Raw genomic sequence first — 27694 nt, 5'->3', positions numbered from 1 at the left:
GAATCCTTTCCCCAGGGACCTTTCTGGTTCTCTCCAAAAGCCTTTTCTGCCTGGAACTACCTGCCGGCCCATCTCTAAGCTGCCACTCCAGTGCCGACATTAACACTTTTTTTTCTTAGCAAGCTCTTCCCTTGGTGCCATCTCCTCCCTCATTCCCTTAACCTCCCCAGACTTTCACTTAGCACAACACCGGACTCCCCACCTGCCCAATGGTTCCTGGGAGTACAATGAACCTAAAAGATGGTAGGTATGGGGAAGGGAACCCCAAGTCCAGGGGGCGGGGGAAGCTACATTATATTGAGCTTTCATTATATGCCAGGCACTGTATAGGACACTTTACGTACAGTAACTCATGAAATGTGATATTTCCCCATTGTACAGATGAAGAAACTGAGGCAGGTTCAAAGATTAATTTGCCCTGGTCAGTTAGGGAGTATGAGCCAAAAGGTGTGTGTATCTGGGTGTATAGTCCTGATGCTGGGTGAGTTAAGGGTGTCCTCTTGAAGAATGATGGGGTTGAGTCACACACACCCCCCTCCAGCTCAGACCACTGTGTCCTCATCAGTTTCTCCCAAACCAGAGGCTTTGAACTGTGAGACAGGGCAAGGGTGATGTGGTGAAATGCAGAAATCCTGCAACAGAGATCAAACTCGAGAAAAACGGAGACAGAACTAGGGAAGGAAGCCTGACTGACAGAGGGGAACGCTTGCTCTCCACCCCACCCAGCCTGAGGAGCCCAGCCCAGAGGGGTGGAGTGCAGGTGCCAAGAGCCCCCACCACACCTGGGAACCCCAAGAGGCCCTGGACTTCTCTCCCCGGCCTGCCCAAGGGCTCATTTCGTCAGTGCCAGGTTTAGGGCACGTTTGATGCCAGGCAACTCTCACTCCCTGTCCTAGGAGGCCGAGACCCAGGCCTCCCAGCCCTCTCCCACTTCAGGGGCGGGACTTCCTGTTTCTGAGGCTGCTTCTTTGCCTGGTTCAGCACAACAGAGCTGGTAGCTTTCCACTGGGCTCAGCAGTGTCTAGACCTGGTGTGGGCTAGCAGGGAAGTGTGTACGTTCTGCTGGGGAGGAGAATCCCCAAGAATCTAAAACCAGGACAGAAGTTAGCTCTCAGAGAAGCTGTGCTCCCTGTCCATCCCTGGAGTGCTGATCTTGTCTTCTTGAGTGGTGGGTGGTAGGAGGGTGCAACTGCTTTTTTACAGAAGAAAAGGGTCCTGACAGAACCTGACACCCTCCTCCCTCTGCCCCGGGAAAGCAGGAGACAGGTTAAAAACAGAAGCGCGACCGTTTCTTTATTAAATTATACAAAAAGGGGAGGGGAGGGGAGGAGGGCAGCTGTGGGGCTCGGCCCCAACCCTGGCCCCACCCCGGCCTGGCGCTGTCTGAGAGAAGGGGATCTGAGGGAGACTCAAGGATCAGGCAGGGTAGGGATGGGCAGGACATGAGGCTGGGATGCAGAGGTGAGGGAGGAGAGGCTACCCGAGGAGGGGTGGGGAAGGGAAGAGGAGAGCAAAGACAGGGAGAGGAGCAATTGGGGAGCTCAGATGGAGCAGGTCGGGAGGTGGAACAATGGCAGAGTGAGGATGGAAGGGGCAGTGTCTGGAGAGGCGGACATGAGAAGGCTGGGGACAAAGAGGGTGGCAGTTCTGGTGCAGGGCCCAGAGCAAGGAACCGGGTGAAGAGTGGCTGCACTCGTCTGTTCCCACCCCCACCTCCAGGCCCCGAGGGGCCTCCCACCCCCAGCCCATTGGCAGGGGGGCTCATGCCGACGCCCCATTTTCTGTCTTCTGCCGCTTGGGATCCGCTTCATCCTGTGGAGGGAGAGTTGGGGTAGCTGCAAAATGGGAGAGGGACCTCCCCCTGTCCCTGCCCTGCTCCAGCCCCCGCCCGGGCACCACAGGCATCCAGGTCCAAGTCCAAAGGGCTCCCAGCCCCTGCTGCAGCCCTGACAGCCCCTCAGGCCCCACAACCCAGCCCAAACCTCCTCTTCAGCAGCTCTCTTCAGCGCGGGCCCTTCGTCGTCATCTTCTTCTTCTTCCTCATCTGAGGAGCCAGAAATGGGTCATTGGGGAAGGGCAGGAAGCTCTGGCACAGACCCCCTGTGGTCGCCCTCAGCCCTGCTTCAGGTCTTCAAGCCCACCCTGACTCTGTTCCTTTGAGCCCAGCCTCCCCTGCCCCTCCCCACCTTCTTCTTCCCCCTCATCCTCCTCCTCTCCGTCCTCAGCAGTTTCTTCTTCTTCCTCCTCAGCTCCGTTCTCCTCCTCCTGCGGGGGACCAGGAGGGAGAGCAGTGTCAGGCTGGCCAGGCTGGCGGTGTGCCTCTACCACCACCAATGGCAGGGGTGTTGAGGGCCCAAAGGGTGGGGCGCGGAGGATGGGAGGGGCCAAAGCAAACGCAGGACCCAGCCCCCCCAAGGTAACTGGAGGGGGGATCTGAGTCTCCACCTGACCCCTGCGCACCTCCACCACTTCTTTCTTTCGCTCTTTCCGGCTTGCCTTCTCCTCCACCTTCTCTTTCTTCTCCTTCAGGTCCTGCAAGAGAGAAAGAGGTCACCTTCCTCTCACCACAAATGAACTGCAGCCGGTCCCTCTCGCCCCGTTCTCCCTCTGCAGTGAGCTTTAGAGGAGTGTAAAAACGGAGGAGTTGGCTACAACAGCTCAGAGGCAGAACAGAGGTCCCCGGGTCCCTACGGCCACAAAGGGGCTGAGACCAGACACCTTCCCCAAGATTCAAGGGAGGAGAGAAAAGTGATGAAGATAGAGGAATGGACAGCCACGGTAACTGCTCATGACCCCCATCAAGTTCTCCAAAACCTCCTGGGCTGAAGAGTTCAGCTCAGCAAAGCAAATCCCCTCCATCTGCTCGCAGCCCTGATGCCCCACCCCCTCTTGAGGTCCCTCCGCCTTCCTGGCCTGCCCCCTCCCACAGCCTGCCCTGCTCTGCCTTTTGTCTACCTCTGGGGCCTTTTCCTGAGTATTCTCTCTCCTGGGCATCCCTCCCGGCTTCCCCTCTCAGCCTTGAATGCCTTTGTTTGTCTGTGTGTCCCCCAACTCCTCAGGCTCCTACTTGGCCAAACACGACAGGAATAGGGAGAGCACCCCAGCCTGATGCACACCTACTCCAAACCAGTTCCGAGTAGTTTCCTCCTCCCTAAGCCCAGCCCCTGGTGCAGGCAGTGGTGTGGAAGGGTAGAAGTCACCATTTCCAGGGGCAACATAGGTAAAGTACGATAAAGGAAACATGGAAGGGAGAGGGTATCGGACATGGCAGATGGAGAGAAAGACAAACAAGGTCTGGGGTGGGATGGGAATGTAGTAGGGGAAGGTACCTGCCTAGAGTGCCCTCCCTCCACTGCCCCCCTCTCTCTCCTTCACCCCAGGAGCCCACCCAGCAGGCACACCTTTGATGTCTTATTCTGATGTGGCAGACAGGAGTTGTGCATGGGTCCCTTCTCTCTGGACATCACACTGGCCCTTCCAATTTAGATTCCAGTCCTCTTTCCACACCCCCCCACCCCCACCCCAACCGCCCTTGGCAGGCACTGTTCAACTGTGGATGTCCCTGTGCCATCTGATGTGGTGCTGGTGTGCAACTCTGTGTATCTGATTCCATGTGGATGGAAGTTTTCTGTGTGAGTGGCTCTCCCGGGAGGGTGTGTCCTTTCTGGAACAGGATCAGGAATAGGAGTAGAGGTTGGTGCAGAATGGTTGACCTGGAGGGACACTCAATTCCCTTTTCCCTTTAAGCTTTTCCCTTTAAGAGGAACACAGAACACTGGACCCTCTCACTCCAGCTAGGTTTCTTCATGCCACTTCCCTGCCCTCATTTCGTTGCCACATGGTGGGGATGGCATTTCTACTACCTGGTGGGCTCTCCTCTACATCCTGGGCCTAGAGAGCCAGGGGCTAGTCAGCTTCTCTCTGGGGGCCCCAGCACCAGGTCTGTGCTGCCCTGGCCGGAGTTTCCCATCTGGCCTGATAGAGAGGGAGGGAGGGAGGGAGGGAGAACGTCAGGGAGGGAGGGAGACTACCAGAGACCAAAGTCCAAGGGGCCGGGCCCTCTCCTCCCCTGTCCTGTCCTTCTGGTCACTGTCCTTCCCTGATCCCTTTTCCAGGAGGGTGTGTGACCTAGGTCTTGTGCTAAGCAGCTCCCTGGCCTCATTAACTCAACACAGGCACACACACTGACACAGGCTGACACCGATTCACACACACAGCTACAGAGGAGCGCCCACGAGATCCGGAGACACATGGCCCGGTGTTTGGGCATCCTGGCACACACTCTTGAGACAGCACGAGAGCACAGCAAAACCATTTGGCACTCACAAAGCAGCAACATGGCTCCAGAACATCTACGTCTCCACATGCACACATGTAACTGACACGGGCAGTCCCACACACTCGCTGGATTACAGACATACAAAGACACCTACTCAGTGAAGTCACATGCCACCGCACAGCCCACCGGAGGGCCACACGGCACACCTAATCAGCTCTCACACATAGCCCCTCTCTGCCACTGCCTTTAATCCCACTGGTTGCCCTCTTTCACTTCTGGGGCCTCTAGGAGACCTCTGTGACCTCCTCAACAACCAACCCTACCCCCTCCCCCGAAGTCGGGCTCCCAGCCCCCAAGCGCTGGCCGAATTAATTTCCCAAAGCGACACTCAGCAGGTTCCCTAGGGAAATTAGAGGAAGGCTGGAAGAGAGGCAAGGGCAAAGGGATGGGGCCAGGGAAGGGAGCTGATGAGAGCAAGGACGGCTCGATGCAATGCCATGTAACGCTGAGCTTCAGCTTTCTCGAAGGCTATTCCCGCCCCGCTTCTGATTTTTAGGAATCCAAGACTCTTTAAGCGTGAAGGGGGCGGGGGGTGAGGGGAGAGGCTGGAGGGGGCTCTGGAGAGAAAAGAAAGCTGAAGGCCAGTGGGGGAAGAAATGGATATAGATGGAAGGGAAGGAAAGGAGAGAAGGAGAAAACAGACACAGGCAATAGCTGTCCGAGCACAGAAGCAAGAGGCGGTCGGGCCTCGAGGGGAGCGGCCCGAGAGCGGCAGCCTCCCGGGAGAGTCCTGTTTACTCTGGAGGATCTCAAACCGCTTAGGAGAGGAAAGGTGAGGTCAGACTGGAAGGAGAGCCGGGGAAACGGGGCGCGGAGAGACGGAGCGGGGGAGGGGCACGGTAAAGTGAGCGGGGCGCGCTCCGACGGGAAGCGGACGGGGTAGAGGCGCGCGAGCCGGAGCCGGAGCCGGAGAGGGGTGGGGACGGCGGCGGGGGCCGGGCGCGGGCCGAGCGGCGAGGCCGGAGCCGCGGCGCGCGGCGCGCGGCGCTCTGGAAGCTAGAGGGCGCTGGCGGGAGCCGCGCGAAGCGGGGTAGGCAGCGCCGGGCAGGGGAGCGGGGGGGAGGGCGGAGTGGGGTCCGCCGGGACCCGGCGCCAGGGCAGCGTGGGGCCGTCGGGGTTAGCGTGGGGCGCAAGACCGCGCGGAGCCCGGGGATCGCGCGCGGTCCGGGCCGCCGCCGTCCCCGCCCGTACCTTGGCGCTCAACTCGGCCGCTGCCTCCACGCTCTTCTCCGACATGGTGCCGGGGCCGGGGCCGGGGCTGGCGGGGAGCCGGGGTCCCGGGGCCGGGACGGAGGGGCCCTGGACGGCGGAGGGTGGCCGCGGCCGGAACCTGGCGCGGTGGCGGCGGCGGCGGCGACAGCGGCAGCGGCGGCCGCTCAGCAAGCTGGGTCTCTGGAAGAGGCGGCAGAGGCGCGCGGGGTGGGGCGGGGGTGGGTCTGGAGCGGAGACCCGCAGGGCTGCGGCCGTCCGGAGGGCGGGCGGAAGGGCGGTGCGGGCGGTGGCCGGCGCGCTCCGGCCGCGGTCGCTCGGTCCTCGGCTCGCCGCCCCCGCACCAGCAGAGCTGCCGCCGACCAGCCGCTGCCGCCCCCGGGCAGGGAACCCGCTTATAAAGGCGGCGCTGCCCGACGGGAGGGGCTTCCCAGGGGTGGGGCTGGCGGGAGCGGGGAGGAGAGGAGAGGGGAGGGGGATGAAAGCGGAGGTTGGCGAGGTGGGGATAGGAGGATGAAAGCTAGGGGAGGGAGCGCGCGAGAGGCGGGAGGGAGGACAGGACCAGGAGGGGAAATGGAGAGACTGACGGTCGAGGAGAAAAGGAGTGGAGCGAGGAGGTGGAAAGGGGTGGGGTTCCTGCGGGGAGGGACCTCTCCGAATCCCGACCTACTGCCTGCGAAAGTGGAGTCTGTCTTTTGGGGGCGGACTGGAGGGATGGCCAGAATCCTACTGACCCTCCCCCAACCCCCCCCCGGCCCCCCCGCAAGAAATCCTGAGATTTTGCCAAGGGATGGGGTGGGAGAAGCAGATGGAAAGGCCGGGCAGGTATTTGAGAAACCAAAAGCTTAAAGAAGAGGAAGAGGGTGGCGGAGCTACTTCCACATCGCGCTGGCTTTCCGTTCCCGTCCTGCATCTCCATTCTCTGGCCTTAAGATGGAAGGGCCAAAAGGGCAGCACACCCTCTGTCCTGCCCTAGGCTGACATTTGTGACCCCTACTGGGTTCCTCCCGTCCTGGATCTTTCTCGAGATCTAGAGGTGTCAGAGGCCCTCCAGGCTCCTTCCTTCTCTTCCATCTCGGACCGCTCTTACTCGCCCATCTCATCTCACTTGTCTTCGCCTGGGCCTTCTTTTTCTCTTCATCCCTGTTCATTCATCTGTACCCAGACCCCTCCCTCACAACAATTTATACCTCACATCTCTCATTCTTCGGTTGCCTCTTCTCCACCTCTCATCTCCCTCTTCTACCCTTCCATCTCTGATCTCTTCCCCCTACCCCCCCCCCCCCCCCCCCCCGCCCAGACCACACTGTTCCTGTCCCATGTGAGTCTGTCACCAGGCCCTATATCCTTTGCTGATTCCCTCCAACTCCTCTCCAGGTCCTGATTGTCCACATTTTCCCTCTCTTTCCTTTTCTCTTTCTTCGGTTGCCATCTTCCCTAGCCTTTCTGGATTGTATTTGCCCCCTTTGCAAGGGGTTCAGGTCTGGAGTTCCAGCCCCGCCCTGTACCACTCATCCTCAGTTCCAGGCCCTCAGTCTTGGTATCTTTGGATGATTTTGAGAAGCTTGGAATTTCAGGAGCTGGGTGTGTTAACCGTCAGGAAGGTGGATGGAGTGGAAGGCTAGGGTTTGGAAAAAGATACCTTTGGTGTGTGTACACTCCCATATTTGTCTATCATTATCATTATTTGTCTTATTATTTTCATTTTCTTAAGAAGGACACACTGATCAATCATCATCATTTGGTATCTGAGTGCTTAAAAATACCATCTTTTGGGCCCGTGGTGTACACACTTCCCAATTTCTCTTTCTGACTCTTCTATCAGTTTCTCGGTCTCCATCTCCTCAAAAATCTTGGAGCCCCACCCAGGTTTTTCCTTGCCGGACAGACTCTGATCATCGTTCTCGGAGATCTTTCCATCTCTATCTCGATCTGTTTCTCTGACTCACTCACTGATGTCTTTAGCGATCTCTGACCCGCTCCATCTCTGTACTCTTCTTGCTTCATTTCTCTCCCTCTCCCCTCTCCTTTACCCCCCACCCAGTCTCCCAGTCTCGCTCCCTCCTGTCAGTCTCTCCTCTCCTTCCCACCCTCCTTTCCTCATCCCCTTCTCCACCACCCAGCCCCGCCTGCCGTCTCGGACACCCTGCTGGGCTCTTACCCTGTTGCCCTGGTAACCGCCCCCCACTCCGGTCACCTCCACTCCCCTCCCCCCTCCAATCACCGCCACCAACAACCTCCATCCACCTTCCTCCTATTTTTCCTCAGAGCCAATAGAAACCCTGTTGCCAGGTGGAATGCTCATTTGAATCAACCAATCCAGGAGTCTAACTGCTTGCCCTGCCTTATATGGGGATTTGAGGAGGGCCACTCCCCCCACTCCAGCCCCACAGGGGACCAGCCCCTCCACTGTCCTTTCTCCCCGCCCTGGAGAGAGCCTGGGACCCTCCCTCTCACCCTTGTAGGAGGGCCTGGCCTCCCATTTCTCTAACTGGGACCACCGGGGTTAGTGTGGGGAGTGGGCCGGACTGTGGGCTGGGCCTCTGGGCTGGGGGTGGGAATGAGGTGTGATTAGGAAGGGGAGGCGGAGGGAGCCGGGAATTTTGCCCAGGGAGGGGTGTCTGGGAGCGGAGGCAGCTGCAGTGGAAAATTCCAGCGAGATGGAGAGGCAGAGAATGGGAATCCTGCCCCAAGGCCCAAGGGAGTGCCTTGAGAATCTAAGAGTTTGGACACTAGGGTCCCCAGGGACCACAAGAAAAAGATCCAGGAAGCAGAAGGCCTGAATCTAATTCCCTTCCTGCATGGGAGAAGCATCTCTTATGCTTTCCTGTCTGGTTGGACAGCAGACCAGTCTCCTGAAGTCTTGGCTTCAGGAGAAAGAAGCTAGAAGTGAAACTTAGGATGAATTTGGAGTAAGCCGTGAGCTGAAAGCCTAACCCCATACCCCTTAGGGTTAGTCTCTGGGCCTCTGGGGCCAGCGGTGTTAAATGATGCCAGCTTGTGTTTGCTCCTTTCCAGAGAACTATTTCTGAGACCTTGTAGAGGCTTGCCTATTCATAGGGTTCTATTACTCCCCAGTCCAACTGAGATTTTCTCCCACTAGTTGAATGTGGAAACCTGGTGCTTCTTACGAATTTTCTGGAGGTTGGAAAAGGGAAGCCAGGTGAAAATAAGGGAGGCATGAGCCCCTGGAAACCAGGACTTCTGGCTTGACATCCTAGAGATTTACTTCCTTACCGTCTGGAAGGTGTTCAATTCTAATTATTACCTTCTCAGTCTTTTGAAATGTGGCAAGTGGTTCTTCAGTTTCCCCACTAGAGTGTCAGCTCTGTGAGGGAAGGACCCAGGCAGACTTTTTATTTTTTATTATTATTTTGTTAAGTAATCTCTGCACGCAACCTGGGACTCGAACTTACAAACCAAAGATCAAGAGTCACATGCTCCACCGACTGAGCCAGCCAGGTGTCCCAATTGCTATCTTATTCCTAACTGAATTCTTCCCTCTCTCCAGTTTCCTGAGGTTTTTCAGCTTGCCTGTTTATCTGATAAGTTAAGTGCTAAGGAAGGCCTAGTTATCAGTGAAGGCATTGGACAACAGAAACCTGAAAGTTGGACCTCCCCACTGCTAAGGAGTTGGACTCCTCACTGCTTTTTTTATTCTCATTCCACTTCCAATAACTCATTTTCTATTCCTCATTTTTCCTTTTTTTTTTTTTTTCATCTTTTCAAAATTCAGTGGAGAGTTGAGAGGAGAGGGACCCCTAGAGAGATGCCTAAACCAGCCTAAGTTTGCTCACGTTTGAGTTCATTGCCTACAGGAATGTTCCTTAAGAAATCCTCTTCACAGCGTGCCTGGTGGCTCAATCGGTTAAGCATCTGACTCTTGATTTCAGCTCAGGTCATGATGTCACAATTCCATGGGTTCGAACCCTGTGTCTGACTCTGTGCTGACAGCGCAGAGCCTGCTTCAGATCCTGCCTCTCCCCTGCTCATGTGTGTGCACCATGCTCTCTCATTCTCTCTCTCTCTCTCCATCAAAAATAAATAAACATTTTAAAAAAAGAAAAGAGGGGCGCCTGGGTGGCTCAGTCGGTTGAGCGTCCGACTTCGACTCAGGTCATGATCTCGCAATTTGTGAGTTTGAGCCCCGCATCAGACTCTGTGCTGACAGCTCGGAGCCTGGAGCCTGCTTCGGATTCTGGGTCTCCTTCTCTCTCTGCCCCTCCCCCACTTGTGCTCTGTCTCTCTCTATCAAAAATAAATAAAATATTTTTAAAAATTTTTTAAAAAGAAAAAAAAAGAAAGCCTCCTCACAACAGTAAAGCACATCCATCATGAACACTACCCGTCCAGTTGTATCCATCATCACGTTCTACGCACTTTTAAGTAGAGGTAAAGTTTTTAAATTCCAAGTTTTCTTTTTGCCCCCTTTATGAAGCCTGAACTCTTGCATTTCAACAAATTTTTATTGAGCTCCTCCTTGGTGTCAGCCACAACGCTCTGTGATGGAGACACAAAAGCTGAAAAATGGTCCCTGCCCTCAAGGAACAGATGGGGAGATTTCAAGGGCAACCTGAAAAGGGACATGTGTCCAGCACTCTATCTACCAGGCAAACCAGACAACACATGGTCCCCTCTATCAGTACACTTTTCCAAAATGCCTCCCAGATCTCTCCCGGTTTTCCAAATCCTTATACATTGTTCCCAACTCCAAACAGCCTCTGTTGGTTCCTCCACCCTTACTGATGGTTTCCCCCGTCCCTGTGCACTAGACCTAGCACGACTGGAGGCACCACAGAGGAAGAGCTCAATAAATCACTGAATTCCAAGCCCTGACACATCATTTCGGACCCATTCTCTGAGCCTTCTCTACCTTCTTCTTTGAGCAGGCCCAGGAAACACACAACCCACTCCCAGGACACTGACTTGCCTCTCTCTCTGACTTGGGATTTTCTAACTACTGATGTCCTGGTGGTCACTGTCTTTTTATGCTATCATCGTCACAACCAAAAGTTGTGGGCTTTCTTACTTCCCCATGAATCTTCTCTCCAGCAAAAAGAATTGGTTTTACCATCCTACGTCTCCTCCAGATTTTTTGATTGGCTTCTTTAATTCTCCATGCCCTCTTCCTGACCTCCTTCACTTTTAGACCAAGCATAGTTTGCCACTGCCCGACCCTCTACTGTCCTCCTTTAATTTCTCTCCATGTGCACTCTTTTCAAAAAGCCTTCACAGACCCTCTTAAAAGTCCAGAAGGAACATTTATAGGTGCTTTCTGGCTCTGTCCAATAAGATTTTCTGTGATGATGGAAATGTTCTATATCTGCACTTTCCAATGCAGTGGCCACTAGCCACGTGTGGTTATTGAACACTTGAAATCTGGCTAGTGCAACTGAGGAACTACATTTTTTAAAAATTAATTTATTATTCTTATTATTTTATTTTATTTTAATTTGAGAGCAAATGCAAACAGGGCAGAGGAGCAGAGGGGGAGAGAGAGAATCTTAAGCAGGCTTCCTGGGCCCCGGGATCATGACCTGAACTGAAATCAACAGAATGTCCAGAGCAACTCTGGCTGCTGTGTTGAAAGTCACATGGGCCATTGTTGTTGTATACTTTACCGTAGGTGCACGTCCGCTCAGGGTTTCCACAGTTTCACAAATTCAACACACCATGTGGCTGAGGCAGAGGACAGAAAGTAAAAATGAAAAAGCTACAGGAAAATGTTACCAGGCATGACAGCTAGAGACTCATTTTGTGCAGAGGGAGGACTCAGTAACCAGGAGAAGGCAATGAATGACAGTGTTGCCCGAACACTTGCCTGTGACTCAGCCTCCCTTAGCGATTCCACATGTATTTCCCTGGTTTTAAGCCCCACTGCCAGCACAGACCTCAAATATGGATGACTCTCAAACCCCTCTCTCTAACACTGGGACTCCTTCCCTTCTGTTCATCAATTCTTGGATCCTCTGGAGCTCTTCAAACCTGACGTGATCCAGGTGAAATTCCCTTGTTTTCTAGTTCAGTTAAAGGTACTGTCCTTCACCAGTTCATTCCTGCCGCAGAGTCATCCAAGACCACCTTTTCTTTCCCTCCCCAGGACTCCCACATTTCACTTTCCAAAGATTCCTTAAGTGCCTCCCCTTCTCTCCAAACTCAGTCCTGTCTCACTAGAGAAGTGAACATCACTTGTTGACTTTAAGCTTAATTCACTAGGGTTTTCAACCATGATCTAAGAATGTTTGTATCTCCAGCACTGACCTCCCTACCTGGCATATTGGAGAAGCTCAAAAATGTTTCCTGAAATGCATAAACTGACTTTCTACCTAAAATACAAATGGACTGTTGTCATTTCCCTACATAAAACCTCTTGATAGCTTCCCCACACCTATAGGATGAGGTCCAGAAGCAAACAGGGCCCTTCAAGTTCTAGTCCCTTTGAACCTATGTACTCTTATCTCTCAGCACTGTTCCCTCAAAAGGTTTGCTTCATTCAATGTTTTCCTCCTTACAGTTCTTCCCAAATGGAGCAAGCGTACTTTTGCACTGATCGCATATCCTGCCTGGAGTACCCTCCTGGATTCCCTACCCCAGTCCCCAGGTCACTGACTCCTTCTTCTGAACCACTTTTGCACTTTTAATATACATTTTTTTCTTGCAGCCTTCATCACAGGATTATAATCAAATCCATGCTGCCTACCCTTGCTAAGCTGTGAAACTTCTTGGGCAGAGACCATGTCTTCCTTGTCTTTTTATTCCCAGCACCTAGCACCATGCCTGGCACATAGTAAGAGTTCAGCAAATATGGACAGGAGCTACCGCACAGGTAGCACAAACTCCAATCCTTATGTCTATGTTAATCACAAGGCATTCTGCCTCCTTCAGAATGTCTTCTTGAAAAGATTAGAGGATAGGAAGTTCTTAAGACTTAAAACCTCAAATTCTAATGCTGATTATTCACATTACCATATCTACTCAAGATGGTCTAACAACTAATATCATGTAGTCAAACTGCATATAGAACTCACTTATTTATTTTAATTTTTTTAATTTTTTTTTTTTTGAGAGAGAGAGAGAGAGAGAGAGAGAGAGAGAGAGACCAAGCGTAAGCAGGCAAGGGGCAGAGAGAGAGGGAGACACAGAATCCAAAGCAGGCTCCAGGCTCTGAGTTGTCAGCACAGAGCCCGACATGGGGCTCCAACTCATGAACTATGAGATCATGACCTAAGCTGACTGAGCCACCCAGGCACCCCTGGAATTCACTTATTTCTGTTGTCTACATCTCCTTCTACTTTAGGTAGTCAGCTGCTAAAGGTAAGACTATCTGGATCAGTTATCCTGTGTAGCCAGCCACATGGTCAGAATCTTACAGCCAGACACAATTTCAGTATATTCTCAGACCAGTACTTGTATGTTCTCAGTACAATGGGGAAAGTAGAATGGTCATTTCTTTCTCATTCAGGCACCCAGGTCAAGAAACTTTGGAGTTATTCTTGACTCTTCACAAAAATAAATAAATATTAAAAAAAATTATATATATGTATATATGTGTACATATATACATATATATATGTAATCTGACCACTCCTCCTCCTCCACTGTTTCTGATCTACTCTAAGGTACCGGCAGATCTCACCTGGATTATGGCAACAGCATGCTAATAGGTCTGTTTCTCCAGAAAGGGACTATTTGTCCCCCAACAGGGACGATTTGTCCTCCAATAGTCTATTCTCCATACAGTAGTCAAAGTGATCCTTTTGTAGGTCTTACAAAATCCCACATTATCTGGCTTCCTTCTTTCTCTGTGACCTTGTCTCTTACTACTGCTCTTCCTATCTTCCTATCTTCTCATATCCAATAGTGCTCTTCCTCAGTCTAGGCACATTGCCTTCTTTGTGGTCCCTTGAACACACTAAGCATTCTTCTGCCTCGGGCCTTTGCTCTTACTATTTCCTCTGCCCAGACTGCACTCACCTCATCTATTCCTGAGCTTGTTAGGTCTCTGCTTAAATGTCATCTCATCAGGGGGAACTTCCCTAGTCACCCTAAAAAGCAACCACCACTTCCCAGCTACTTGCCTATTCCTCTATCCCCCCTCTACCTTGCTTTATTTTTCTCTCACTACTGTATCTCCAGAGCCAGGAATATTACCTGACACATAGTAGACATTTAATAAATATTTGCTGAGTGGATACGGATATGAAAACAAACTGAAAAGTTGACTTAAGAAACATGCTCCTGAGTCACTTTTTAATCTTACCCTGACCTGGTGTTCACAGTACAGCTTACTCTACCTAGGGCACCTTAGCACTAATTTTCAGGGTTTTTCTCGCTTCCCCAATACATATGTGCCTATACATACACACCTACACTCAATCACACCCATTCGCTTTGGCTCAGGCAGGAAATCCAGCCTCCCCTGACTCGGACATCATTGCCCCATCCTCATTCTGTCTTAATATCCAACTGTCCTGGGATTGCCCCAAATGCATGACCTCACAATCTAATGGGGGCTCCTTTTCTGGCCCAGCTCTACTCTCACAAGGACTTCCTGACTTTGACTCCAACAGATAGAGCAGGGAATGTGAGAACCACATTGTTTCTCTTCCTTCCCCAAATCCTATCCTCCTTGTGTTAAGCCTCACTCCTGGCAGGGTCCACACCCCTCCTACATCTTGTCATATACAAGACAATCCAGTGACTGAAGAATTTCTGTTCATCAGAGTTCATTGGACAGAGATGGAAGGAAAGGGAAGGAGGGAAGGAAGGAAGGGAGGGAGGGAGGGAAGGGAGGGAGGGAGGGAGGGAAGGGAGGGAGGGAGGGAGGGAAGGAGGGAGGAAGGAAGGAAGGAAGGAAGGAAGGAAGGAAGGAAGGAAGGAAGGAAGGAAAGGAGGGAGAGAGGGAAGGTGTGAGGGAGGGAAGAAGGAAAGAGAAAGAGAGGGAGGGAAAGGGAGGGACAGGAAAGGGAAGGGAAGGCAAGGGAGAAGGGAGACACGAACTCTGGTTGTGGGGGACATAAAGGTTACTTGTAAAATTACATTCCTTCAATTTCTGGGGTAGATGGCTGCCTATGAAGTATGTCTCTGGGGACTCTGAAAATGAGCTCTTGTGCTTCCGTCTTCATCCCCACATATTCAATAATTTCTTTTTAACTTCAGACAAAGCCCAGGTTTGGAGCTTTGTCTCACAGTTAGAAGCTAAGTTGTAATTTGTAAATACTCTTAGGAGAGGTAATACACTGATTTAAAATCAGACAAAGGTAAAAATGACGGACATCAGATTCTTGTTTTGGAAGAAAGAAGAGAAAGTTTTCTACACATCTAAAAAGCAGTAGGTAGACAATACCAAGTAGTGGAAAAAGAAAAAAAGAGGAGGCCAGATCTCCTATCCAATTCTGTGAAAGTTGGACATAATGGGATGAGAAGGGAGAGGCTGGAAGGTGAGGGACCACACTTATAAGTCTGGGCCACAGAATGCTCACTGAGAGAATAACTGATCACATGCCAAACTGCCTTTGGGGCAAGAGGAAAAGGGGCAGTTGCAGAGTGGGATGTCCAGAGATAATCTAGAGAATAAACTTCAAAGATGTGACTAAGTCTCTTCCCCAGAAATATCAATGAAAAACAAATTTTCTTTTATGCTGTTTTTGTCTTTCTTTGGTTTTGCCAGTCTGCCAGCTTCTAAATTATCTGTCCCCCTCTGTCTCCATTATTGTTTTTCCCTCTTTAATGATGATCAAGTCCAGGGGCACCTGGGTGGCTCAGTCGGTTAAGCGTCAGACTTCAGCTCAGGTCATGATCTCATGGTTTGTGAGTGCAAGCCCCACATCAGACTCTGTGCTGACAGCTCGGAGCCTGGAGCCTGCTTCAGATTCAGTGTCTCCCTCTCTGTCTACCCCTCCCCTGCTCACACTCTGTCTCTCTCTCTCTCTCTCAAAAAATAAACTTAAAAAAAATGATCAAGTCCAAAAAACCTGACTGAGAAGCCCTGCTCCCAGTACCTTTTTCTGAGCCACCAGGAACCCCCTCCTCCTTCACCCCTAGTGAAGTACATATTGGGAACAAGTGTTTCACGTTGTCAGCCTCCACACAGCACTAATATGGCTAGCAGCCAGAGTAAAGAACCAGGGAGAGCTACAGTTTGGAAGAGTCTGGTTTAAAGTCCCTCGCTAGACAGTCCAAATTCCCCTGACACCCAGGGGGAGGGCCCTTCTCTCCAGTGGGGCCAGATTTTATGCAAGACATTTAGTATGTCAAAGTTTCAGTCTTTGGCCTTGGAGTTGGGTCTTCTGGGTCTGATTTCAGCTCCACCCCTGGGTGATCCGGGTTAATGGAGCACTCCACCCCTTCTTCTCCCAAACTTTAGACCCTTGACCTACCAACCTACCTGCCTAAAGGCAAGAAAGATCAGTGCAGGACTCGGAGCTCTTGAGGACACAGCAGTCAGAGAAAAAGAAAGGGGAGAGACTGGCGCTAAACGAAATGATTTCAGAACTACAACCTTTGCCCAGACCTACCCTTCACACAGGGTAACTGAGGGGTCCAGGAGCCTCGCCAACGCCAGTTCCCAAAGGGCTGTAGTTCCAGCCTGGCCGAAGAGCGCCATCTGGCGGCCAGCCCTCCCAACCTGGATTCTCTTTGGCCCCGCCGGAGTTCTCGAAGCCAGAGCTAGACAGGGGCAGAACTGTCACCTCCTCCTGTACGTCACTCCGAGGACCCCGCCCCTGCTTGGAACGCGCCTCCTCCCGACGGGACTGGCCCTAGCGCCTCCCCCGCAGAACGGCCGCCCTTCCTCCCCCTTGGGCTGAACGCCGCTCGGGGAGAAAAATCTGCTTAATGTTCCCCCCCAGGATCCGCCCCACCCAGTCGCCCACAGGGAGCCCGCCCCTCCCCGCCATGGGAATCTGCCCCACGGTCTCTTCCTTCCCCTGAGGGAACGTGCCGCACCGCCCTCCCCCGCCCCGTCCCTCCCTAGGAAGGGGAGCCTCTGCTCCTCCCCCCACCCTCGCAGGGAGCCTCTTCCAGTCCACAGAGCCCAAATCCAGGTTAGTGATGAGGCCTCCCCTCCCCTGGTCCTCGGAAGACCCCGCGGCCGCAAGCTCCGCCGCCCGGGAAGCCGGCCCCAGCCCACTCCCCTCGCCCGCCAGTGGGCGGAGCTCCGCGGGCCCGGCCCCGGGGCGGGCTGTCCCATCGTGACGTCACTTCCGTCCGGGCCTGGCCGCGGTTCGGGCTCCGTGGGCCGAGGGGGGGGTACGGAGGTGGCAGCCTTGGGAGGAGGCGGCGCGGGAGGCCGAGGAGCACCAGCCCGGACCAATCCCGCGTCCCGGGCCGCAACCCCCGATTCTGCAGCGCACCGAGAGGCGAGACCGGCCGGATGGGCCGCTGAGCCCGAATCGGGGACCGGTGAGGCTCGAGCAGAGCGGGCAGCCGGGGCCAGGGCGGGAGCGGGCCCGCGGGGCTGCAGGGTCTGGGATGCGGGGAGGGGAGAGGGCCAGGCCTACCGTTCCGGCTCGCCCGGCGGTGAGGCGCGGGCCGGGGGAGCGGCAGACAGGCGCGGTGGGGATAGTGAGGCCGGCCTGGGGGAGGCCTGGAGGCGGCTTGGGGTGAGAAGGGGGCCGAGTGGCTGGGGTCTTTGCTGGGGCGAGGGCCACCCCTCGGGATTTGCATCTGGAACAGTGGCGTCGGGGGAGGGGGCTATGCTTCTGGCCAGGGCTCTTGGAAGAGGATGGCTGTGAGTGGGGGGAGGCAGAAGACTGCGAGGCTTGGAAAAATTTTCCACGGCCCTCCTTGAGAGGTTTGAAGAGCTCTTCTCTCCCGTGAGGGTGGTGTCGACCACCACCTGGAGAAGGGTCTCACTGGAGTTTGGGGGGTTCAGTTACAGCATTTGGAAGGGACAGTGTCCTGAGTCCCTTCACTGAGCCAGGTGTGCAAAAAGCCTGGCTACCTCCGAGTATCTGAGCCTCCACATCTTTACAGTGTGGAGCCCCCTGGAGCTAAAATCAGGATGTTCCGTTTTATGAGGGACGTGGAGCCCGAGGATCCTATGTTCCTGATGTGAGTATTCCCTCCCCCTTGTGTTCTAGGGCGCTCATCCTACTCCAATTCAGGTCTCTAAGTGATTCAGACAGACATCTGGGTTCCCATTGCTGGCATTGGCTGGAACCAGCTGGATACTCAACTCTAGCTCAGACTTGGAGAGGAAATAGGCGTCTGTGCCACTGTTTCCCATGACTTTTCTTTTTTGCTGGGGGAGGCGGGGAGTGGGTGTTGACTGTTTGGCCCTTCTGCCATCCACACTGTATACTCACTCCACAGGGACCCCTTTGCTATTCACCGTCAGCATATGAACCGAATGTTGTCAGGTGGCTTTGGATATAGCCCCTTCCTCAGCATCACAGATGGCAACATGCCAGGGACCAGGCCTGCCAGCCGTAGGATGCAGGTAATGGTGCTGCAACATACCTGAGACCCAAAGGAAGCCTGGAGGGTTCCTTTGATCTTTCTTGCGCTTTAGCCAGCTTAGCAAGTGGAATGATCTTTTTTTAGGAGTCGGGGAAAGGGTCTGCCAAAAGGGTTTTGTGATCCCCTTTTGAGAGGAGGATGGAAAAAAAGCTGGGCCCATGGGCTTGGGGTTGTAATGAATAGGATGTGGTCTCTAATTTGTTCTTTGTGTTTTCCTGCAGGCTGGGACTGTTTCCCCCTTTGGGATGCTGGGAATGGTGAGTCCTAACATCTTTGTGTCCTTCCATCTCAGACACACTCTAGGCCCTTAGATATTATTTACAAATGTGGCTCTCTGGAATAGCTTTATGGGTAACCCTAGAATCTTTTTAAAGTTGATTTATTTATTTTGAGAGAGAGAGGATGAATCCCAAGCAGGTGCCGTGCTGTCAGTGCAGAGCCCGACTCCGGGGTTCCATCTCACAAAGTGTGAGGTCATGACCTGAGCCGAAATCAAGAGTTCTGTCACTTAACTGACTGAGCCACCCAGGCGCCCCTACAATCTTTTTATAGTGTTCACAAAGCTCTGGTCCTGTTGTGTGCTCTGAGTCCTGTGGGTTAAAGATGTTCACTTACTGACCCCTGCATTCTAGGAGCAATACCTATTAGGGAAATGTGATTGCCTAGCAAAGTTTGTCTTCCTGAGGATTGAGATGCAGTTGAAGGGCCAGCAAGAGATGGCTTTTTAGAGGTTTTTTTTGTTTTTTACTATTTCATGCCCACCCCTTTTTTTGTAGGTTATAATTCATTTACTTGGGTGTGCTTCTTAAAGATAGGAGGAAATAAGGCAGTCAGGAGAACAAAGATGGGATCAGAGCAGCCATAGAGACTGAGGAGGAAGGTAGCAGTATGTGGGAAGGGAAACACGGAGAGGAACATTCCATGTACTGGCCATGCTAATGAAGAGACAGAGGTGTTGCTCCGTGTGAGGGAAGAGGAGAAAGGGAATGTGTAGCCATGCGTCTAGTGGGTGCCTAAACAAGATAATCTGAGCACTGACTTTGCTTTCCTGACTCTGTTTTCCATCTCTTTGCTGCAGTCAGGTGGCTTCATGGACATGTTTGGGATGATGAACGACATGATTGGGAACATGGTGAGGCTCTTGCGCCATACACTTTTGCAGTCTTGTTCTCAGTGATGGCTGGCGACACCTTCTTGAGTCCTCTGAGGCGGGGGCAGGCAAGAGTGCGCTAGGGAAAGGCTCAAGCCGGATAAAGTCATTGAACCCAGAGAGCATTGGGTTCCCTTATCTGTTCTCGTGGCCTAACTAGGAAGCAGCAGGAGCAGTCTTACTAAGCATGCGATTAAGGCTCAGTCTCTAAAGGTCTTTCTTGTTTATTGTTGGACTCAGAGGAATTTGGGGGGTACTGATGAGTCCTGATGTTTTCTCATTTCTCATGTTTTGTAAGAAAGATACAGACAGGAACAGGCAGCTGAAATGTGGGATCCCTTCGCCAGAGGGACCGTTCAGTGCTGCTGTGTGTTTTCCTCCACAGGAACACATGACAGCTGGAGGCAATTGCCAGACCTTTTCATCCTCCACTGTCATCTCCTACTCCAATACGGGTGATGGTGCCCCCAAGGTCTACCAGGAGACGTCAGAGATGCGCTCGGCACCAGGCGGGGTGAGTTGAAGGGCTTCTGATATCCCAGAGAACGCAGGGTTGAATGACACGCACAGAAACCCTGGCTTCTTTTTTCATGATTGGGTTGGGGGTGGTTTGTGTATCCCGGCTTGGTGTAGCCAGGCTTTGGAAGGGACAGCTGTGTGCTGTGTTCTGCCTCCTCCCAGATCCGGGAGACTCGCAGGACCGTACGGGACTCGGACAGTGGGCTAGAGCAGATGTCCATCGGGCATCACATCCGAGACCGGGCTCACATCCTCCAGCGCTCCCGAAACCACCGCACAGGGGACCAGGAGGAGCGGCAGGATTATATCAACCTGGATGAGAGTGAGCCTTCTTTTCTTCTCATCACCCTTCTGGCTCCTGGGCCGGTAGCCACTGGTCCCATTCCTGCGAGCTAGGAGACACCAACCAGCTTTCTCTCCTTACCTCTCTAGATATTTCTTGGCAAAGTTCTGGGTGGACCTCCTATTCTTTTTTTTTTTTTTTTTTTTTAAATTTTTTTAAACGTTTTTATTTTTGAGAGACAGAGAGAGACAGCATGAGTGGGGGAAGAGCAGAGAGAGAGGGAGACACAGAATCCGAAGCAGGCTCCAGGCTCCCAGCTGTCAGCACAGAGCCCAACTGCACAAACCCACAAACTGTGAGATCATGACCCAAGCCGAAGTCGGACACCTAACTGACTGAGCCATCCAGGCGCTCCAGGCCTCCTATTCTGACCTCACTTGAGCCCTGTCCTGTCAGCTTTAGGGGCTAAGTCAAGCCCTGGCAGTCTCTTCGCCAAGGAGAGGCCAACTGTCAGGATCAGTTTTTTTCTTTCTCAAGTCAATAAGTATTTATTAAGTACTTATCGTGTGCATGGCACTATGCTCCTTAACTTCATAATTACCCCGTTCCTGATTTCCTTCTTGAATAGTCCTGCCTTAGGCCTGCTGGTGGCTTCCACATTGGAATCGCTGTTGGCTATTAGCTCGTGGAACCATATGGAACCCCAGACTACTAAGAACAGAAATTGTTGGTGTCCTTCAACATGTCCCCACACATAGTTTCAGCCTTTGCTGTATTTGTTCACTTGAGAAGGCTGTGGCTCACGCTTGCCTCTGCTTCCAGAAGCCAGCCTGTATATTTAAATGTCACGTCTGGTCTCTGTGCTCTTCAGGTGAGGCTGCAGCATTTGATGATGAATGGCGGAGGGAGACATCCCGATTCCGGCAGCAGCGCCCTCTGGAATTTCGACGGCATGAGGCTTCAGGGGGTGGGGGACGAAGGGCTGAGGGGCCTCCCCGCCTGGCTATACAGGGACCTGAGGACTCCCCCTCCCGACAGTCCCGCCGCTATGACTGGTGAGGGCCCTAGGCCCTCAGCCTCTCTTGTAAGTATTGAGAGGGAGGAATTGTAAGGTGTCAGGCACGGAGGGGGGGTTGAGGCACGTACCTGTGCACATTCCTTTGTCATGAGGCAGAAGGAGTCCAGGTGCCCAGCAATTACTGCCTTTGATGGTGTAAGTTTTAGTTGGCATGAAGAGAAGAATGCTGCCACTGGAATGGGAGAGTAAACCCAACTCCTGGCCTTTACGTTTTGTCTTTTGACTCGCTCTTCTCTCTTTCCCTTCCAGGTACAGGCTGAGAGGCTGAGAAATCATCCCCCAAATAACTTTTTCCTCTCCAGCTCCCACTCCCAATTTAATATTAAATTAACAGGCAAGCTGGCCCCCCACCTCTCCCTGGGGGTCTCAGGGAGAACCTTTCACTGCCCCCTTTACCTAGTTTTTCCTTCTTTAATCCCCTACCATGATGAGTCCACTTCTCCTGTATCTGCTAACTTGATTTTTCATTTTGCTGCTCCATCTTTGAGCCTCCTCACCTTCCCCTTTCTACCCTCGCCATGCGTCGAAGGGGCTTTTGGGGTGAGCTCTGGGTTTAGGGGCTTCCTCTATCCCTCAGCTGCCCTGGATCTTTGCCCACCTCCTCAGATCCCCCACTGCAGAGGCCATAGCCCTTATCCAGGGCTGTGTGTGGAGGGAGAGGACTGGCTCCCAACCCTTTCTCCCTTCCCACTCCCTGCACATCACAGAAACCTTCCCTACACCCTCCTCTGCCTTTATTTTTTGATTTGTGCAACTTGTAACTAGGTGTTTATGGAATAAAGGAGAATGGAAAAAAGAGCAAGTAGGATTCTGGCTTTACTTTTGATCTTTTCCCTGTTCAAATTCAACCCTCCTGTCTTCTCGTCACCTTCTTGCCTTCGCTCTGTCTCCACGTGTGGCCTTCTTAACTCGAGTTCAAGCCCAGTACTTCGGTGGTAACAACAGTGGGACAGTCAGAGCCCAGAGCAGCAGCAGCGGAAGTCAGTTGGGCTAAGCTGATGGGTGAAAACAAGCAGTTTCACCCTTGGCTGCTGTCTCCCTTGCTTTTACTGTAACTTCACATGTCAGGGAGAATGTAAGGCATATCTCCTAGGTGCCTGAGGAATTTGGTGCCCCTTGTCCCTTGGGCATAGATTCTCCCCTGGACTGTGGGTGGGAACACCTGTGGTACCGAGCAGGAAGGCACAGGCCTTCGAGGGGGAGGCACTTTGGAGTCAGCAATGTCCTTCCACCCTCAGTTGTTGAGAATTTGAGCCCAGGGAAGGAGACCAGAGAAGAAAACCAACCTGGAACCTGAGCAGTACTGGAAGGGCATGAAGTGCTCAAATTTCTTAAGACGTTCACTCTTGGCTTGACCTGGCTCGGCCAAATGGGTCACTCTGTTCTTGGGAACTTAATGATAGTAAATGCTGGTAAGGGTCTGGTGATGGTTTTTTTATAACAATCTTTGGTTCTTCTCAGTTGATGGTAAATCAAAGTCAAAGAAACAAAACAGCACAGGCACCTGGCTGGCTCAGTCAGCACAGCATGCGACTCTTAATCTCAGGGTTGTGAGTTTAAGCCCCATGTTGGGCGTAGAGCTTACTTAAAAAACAACACACACACACAAACAACTCCAGGCTCTGGTTCCTCTTAGGGAAGGGAGGATCTTTCCCATGTCCTCTGTGAACAAACAGATTCAAGAGGATCTGTCTAGTAGCTGAACGAGCAGAGGGAGGAAGTAGAGAGCAACGATCATGCATTGACGTCCTATTCCAGGACACGTGCCAAATCTCATTACATAGGGCTGGTGAAGATCCATGATCAGGGTCAAGGGAACCAACCCTGTGGCCAAAAGAATCCAGGAATCTCCGAAGTCAAACAAGTACAGGCTCCCCCCGCTATCCGAAAACAGAGTGTTCCTGTGAAAGCTTTCGGAAGCTGAAATGGCATAAAGCGAACCGATTACTATTAACCTCTATGGAGAAGTGTTTGAGCATTCCCAGACCCAAAAAATAACCTTGAATTTTCTGAAACCGTCTTGCTAAGGGACACACAGAGCAAACGGATGCTCACAGACGGCTCAGAGCTAGGCCTGATGCAGAGAAGCTGAGTATAGCTCTGGGGGAAGGAGCGTGGTGACCGCCCTCTTGCTGCTCTGGGCATATGGCACCTCTACAACTTGCTGCAAAATCAAAAGCTTGCCGAAAGCTATTTTCACTTTGGCAAAAGCAAAAATCCCCTTCGTATTTCTTTGTGTTAGCCCAAACCGGTCTTCTGCACATGTGAAGTGGCTTAATGTAAACTTGTAAAAGGTGAGGGGTGCCTGTATAGATAATTCATCTCCTCCCGGGTGGCTGAGTGGCTGAATTGTAGATGATGGGACTCAAAGCGTCCACAACCGTCAGTCCCAAGTGTCAATCTGTGCTCTGTCCAAACAGACATATATGTCCTTCTTCTGGGAGTGGGAACAGCTTTCGTGAGTCTCCTGTGGAGCCCACAGGACAAAGAACCCTAGACTTGTAAGGGATGCCCAGAGGCTGGGTCCTCGGCTCTGCCACCAGCCCAGCCATGTGGTCTTGGGCAAGTTATTCACTTCCCTGAAGTTTCCGGCAAGCTGTAAAATCTTAGGCTGCAGTTCATGGCCAACCTGGTCAATCTGGATTTCACAATGCCCACACTCACAGGTATGGTTCTGAGTGGGGGCTGGAGCAGGGCAAGGGTTACCCGGATTTCAATCTAGGTGAGTCAACCTAGTGTTTCACGAGCTCTCCCATATGGGAACTGGCTTTCAGACACATGAACTGATTTTCACCCCTACTTCCTGCACTTGGGTGAGGACCACCCTTCAACTCAGTGCTTCTTACTCCTAGAACCCGTGACTGGTTCTCAGCAGGGATCTGTTGTGGGGAGTTAGTGAGCAACATTCTCCGAGTGAGGTGCCCAAGAACCAGCCCCCTGGCACTTGTTGACCTGTCTGCCACTGCAGGGTGAGGGCCAGGGGGCAGAAATGGGAAAGGAACCCTCGGGAAGGAAGCCGACATTTTATTTCTGGTCAACTCTCCAACTGGGCCCAGCCTCATTCACAACAGCCATCCCCCAGCCCTTGGCCCCAGCATCTGGAGGACATGGTTGGACGCATTATTTTCCTCATGGCTGATATTTGGCTGGAGGTTAAGCTATCTACAGGAGTGAAATTATGAACGCAGCCTGACTTGAGTAAGACCTGGCTCCACCACTTAGCATGACCGGGAAGAATTCTTAATCTCTCATCAGTTTCCCACTTTGTAAAATGGACCGGGAAGAATTCTTAATCTCTCATCAGTTTCCCACTTTGTAAAATGGGCCTTTCTAGGCGCTCGCTGATGGCAGTGGAGACATGGGTCCATCCTGCAGAACTGAAATCCGTGATGTAGTATGCAGAAAGCATTTGACACAGTGCACGGGTTACAAATGACTGATTTCTCCCTGATTCCTCTGTCTTGCTCCTTTGATGCTCTCTGGTGATCCTCATCTCTGTGCCCGTCCTCAGGACTCCTAAAATACTCCCAGCCACAACTTGGAAATCATCATCCTGGCCTCCAGCCCTCTGTGGTGCCAGCTACCCAATTATTATCTTCTGCCCTTTCCAGGCCTCAGCTTTCCAGACCAACAAGTAGAAGCAAATGTTTTGGGCCACTCTGACCCAGGCCTGCTTGCAGTTTGGGATGTTTTCCTTCCTATGGTAACAAAGGGCATCGGGTCCTACTGACACCCTTTATCCAATGTCCCTTTCCTCCCTTCTTCTGCAATCCAATGCCCAAGTCACAAACCGGTCACCCAGAGGACCAGGAGTTGATCCACAACGATAACCCAGTATTCAGGTCTCCCAACCCACATACTCCAAGTGCACTTAAATACTCCACATACCTGCCCTGCCCCGATGCTCCCAGTCCTGGGCATGGGGCCTCCCAACGGCTGACGGAGCAGCAAGGGTCAAGGTTTCCTTCTCCCAGTCCATTCCAGTTGGGATAGGGATTAAAAAAAAAAAAGTTGTCTTTATTTCTCTCCTTAGACATTACTGGGGTCTTCAGATTAGAGGGGTGGGATCCAGGTGGGGCTGCACTGGAAGCTGGGGAGGTGAAGACAGGGACAGTTAGGCACAGGAGGTGCTAAAAGGTAAGAAAAAAACAGGGGACTGGGGACATGGGGAGGGAAGGCCTTGGGTATCGGTTCCGCCAAGCAGCCTCCCAGCTAGCCTCCATCCCTGAGGAGAGCCTGTGGGGGGCACAGAGCTGGCATGGTGTGAGGGACTTACATGGAGGGGCCTGGGATGCAGAAGGCGGGCAGAGCTGCTTTGGAGGTTGGGCAGGGAGCGCTGGCAGCTCTGAGCCTTCCCATCCTCAATGTCCGCCCTTAAATGGGAGCTCTAGGGAGACAAGGACAAGCAGGTGGTGCTTCTCCCTCTGGGCTCAGCCCTCCCTGTCTGCGCCCCCCTCCCCGCCCCCATGCTCTGCTCTGACTGTCCCTGGGATAAGTTAGCACTCCAAGTTCCTTGGCCCCTGTCTGCCCTTTAGGATTTTTTTTCTTCCCTGAAGACCTTATTTTTGGCATAGGAATAGGGTGCTGCCCCCAGTTCCCCTCGGCATCCCTCCCACCCTCTTCATCTGCTGTCACCTGCCACCCAAGGGCTTGCAGGTTCTGGAGAATTACCTCCAAGATGTAAGTGTTCGCCAGCCAAGCGGCCAACTGAGTGTCTGCAGCTAGGACATTTGGACACATGGAGCTGGAAGATAGGAGAGGGGGGCATGGGATATGGCCCTAGAGGTGGACTTGAGTCTCTAAAAAGGGGGGAGCAGAAATACCTTAGGAAAGGTCAAGGTCACACTGAGGTGGGAAATGGTTTGATGGAGAGATTCTTGGAAAACTGCTGGTGACTTTAGTGAAGATATCCTGGGTTTGTGTGTGTCGGGTGTGAAATTCCCAACTGACAGGCAACATGGCAGGGAAGGGCAGAAGCGGGTTCCCAATTCACATAGACCTTAATGTAAGCAAACCCCAGTTTGCTATATGCTATAAATAACATGCTATATGCTAAATATATGCTATGAATAACGATACGCTATAAATAATAACACTTTTAGAGTTAGAGACCTTGCGGCTCACCTTCTCTGGATGTTACCAAGTATGGTAGCAGATGGGCATCACCACCCCGGACCTCCTGAAGCGGAATCTTGAGGTTGGAGAGGATTCCACACAGCTTAGCAACAATTACAGGTGTCATCCAAACCCCAGCTCCTATGTCACTGCTTAGGAAACAGAGGTGACTATTGATCACGCAGTTAGCTAGCTTAGCAGCACTGCAAAAGCCAGGGCTCAAAATCCGGATTGACACAAAGGATACTAATGGGTTGTACAGAATGTGTCACCATGAGGTTCCTTTATTTATTTATTTATTTTGTTTTTTTAACGTTTATTTATTTTTTTTTGAGACAGAGAGGGACAGAGCATGAACGGGGGAGGGGCAGAGAGAGAGGAAGACACAATCGGAAGCAGGCTCCAGGCTCTGAGCCATCAGCCCAGAGCCCGACGCGGGGCTCGAACTCACTGACCGTGAGATCGTGACCTGAGCTGAAGTCGGACGCTTAACCGACTGAGCCACCCAGGCGCCCCACCATGGGGTTCCTTTAAATAGTTCCTCGGTAATGTTTAAAAACTTTTGTATTAGGGGCGCCTGGGTGGCTCAGTCGGTTAAGCATCAGACTTTGGCTCAGATCATGATCTCGTGGCTCACAGGTTCAAGTCCCACGTCGGGCTCTCTTCTGTCAGCATGGAGCCCGCTTCGGATCCTCTGTTTCTCCCTCTCTCTCTCTCTGCCCCTCCCCTGCTTGCACATGCTGTCTCAAAAATAAACATTAAAAGAAACAATTAAAAAAAATTTTTTAGTGTTTATTTATTTTTGAGAGAGAGACATACAGACAGAGCCTGAGCAGGGGAGGGGCAGAGAGAGAGAGGGAGACACAGAATCGGAAGCAGGCTCCAGGCTCTGAGCTACCAGGACAGAGCCTGACATGGGCCTTGAACCCATGAGCCTTCAAGCTGTGAGATCATGACCTGAGTCAAAGTCAGCCATCTAACCGACTGAGCCACCCAGGCGCCCCAAGAAGAAACCATTTAAAAATTACTCAAGTAATAACATTGCTTAAAATGATGAATACCAGTAGCCTATATGCCTGTTTTTTAAAGTCTTGTATTTTTTTTAAGTTTATTTATTTTGAGAGACAGAGAGAGGTGGGAGGAGTGGAGAGAGAGGGACAGAGAGAATCATGCAGGCTCCATGCTATCAGTGCAGAGCCTAATGTGGGACTCCAAACCCAAACTGTGAGATCATGACCTGAGCCGAAATCAAGTCAGGCGCTCAACTGACTAAGACACCCAGGTGCCCTAAATCTTGTATCTTTTAACATATAGTAAAATTGCTGTGTGTGTGTGTGTGTGTGTGTGTACGTGTGTGTGTGTGTGTGTACGTGTGTGTGTGTACAGTTCTGTGACTTTTAACACATGCAGATCTGTGTAAGCACCACCACAATCAGGATCAAAAAAGTTCCATCACCCCCAACCCCGTCCTGCTGCTCCTTTGTGGTCACACCCTTCCTCCAATCCTAACCCTGACAACCACCAATTTGTTTCCCACTG

The 27694-nt window shown here is 52.2% G+C and overlaps 2 protein-coding genes and 1 long non-coding RNA gene across 8 annotated transcripts; 1 reads left to right on the top strand and 2 right to left on the bottom strand.

Annotated features, from left to right (window-relative positions):
• Positions 1-1267: 1267 nt before the first annotated feature.
• Positions 1268-6467, bottom strand: PTMS (parathymosin). The gene is made up of 6 exons (XM_053199615.1): positions 6387-6467; positions 5531-6214; positions 2461-2532; positions 2187-2265; positions 1983-2044; positions 1268-1812 (listed from the first exon to the last, which is right to left on the bottom strand). Exons 1-6 carry the CDS (start codon positions 6465-6467, stop codon positions 1762-1764), a joined length of 1029 nt encoding a protein of 342 aa, XP_053055590.1. The 3' UTR covers positions 1268-1761.
• Positions 6468-16577: 10110 nt separating this feature from the next.
• Positions 16578-21838, top strand: MLF2 (myeloid leukemia factor 2). Its single transcript, XM_027074151.2, has 9 exons — positions 16578-16951; positions 17525-17602; positions 17864-17990; positions 18232-18267; positions 19089-19142; positions 19546-19674; positions 19842-20001; positions 20834-21046; positions 21290-21838. Exons 2-8 carry the CDS (start codon positions 17553-17555, stop codon positions 21019-21021), a joined length of 744 nt encoding a protein of 247 aa, XP_026929952.1. The 5' UTR covers positions 16578-16951; positions 17525-17552; the 3' UTR covers positions 21022-21046; positions 21290-21838.
• LOC106965353 (uncharacterized) lies at positions 18403-26404 on the bottom strand. 6 transcript variants are annotated; one of them, XR_008300087.1, is made up of 6 exons: positions 26165-26310; positions 25712-25784; positions 24929-25130; positions 22327-22432; positions 20747-22035; positions 18403-20071 (listed from the first exon to the last, which is right to left on the bottom strand). It is a non-coding gene; the product is annotated as an uncharacterized LOC106965353 (long non-coding RNA). The 6 variants fall into 6 exon arrangements; XR_008300086.1 differs by lacking the exon at positions 22327-22432 and having other exon boundaries at positions 18403-18491; positions 20747-21212; positions 26165-26404; XR_001428611.3 differs by lacking the exon at positions 22327-22432 and having other exon boundaries at positions 20747-21212; positions 26165-26387.
• Positions 26405-27694: the final 1290 nt, after the last annotated feature.

This window comes from Acinonyx jubatus, chromosome B4, assembly GCF_027475565.1.
Source record: "Acinonyx jubatus isolate Ajub_Pintada_27869175 chromosome B4, VMU_Ajub_asm_v1.0, whole genome shotgun sequence".
Lineage (NCBI taxonomy): Eukaryota > Metazoa > Chordata > Mammalia > Carnivora > Felidae > Acinonyx > Acinonyx jubatus.
Note: the sequence above shows the minus strand (reverse complement) of the source record. Positions and strands in the feature narration are given on the sequence as shown.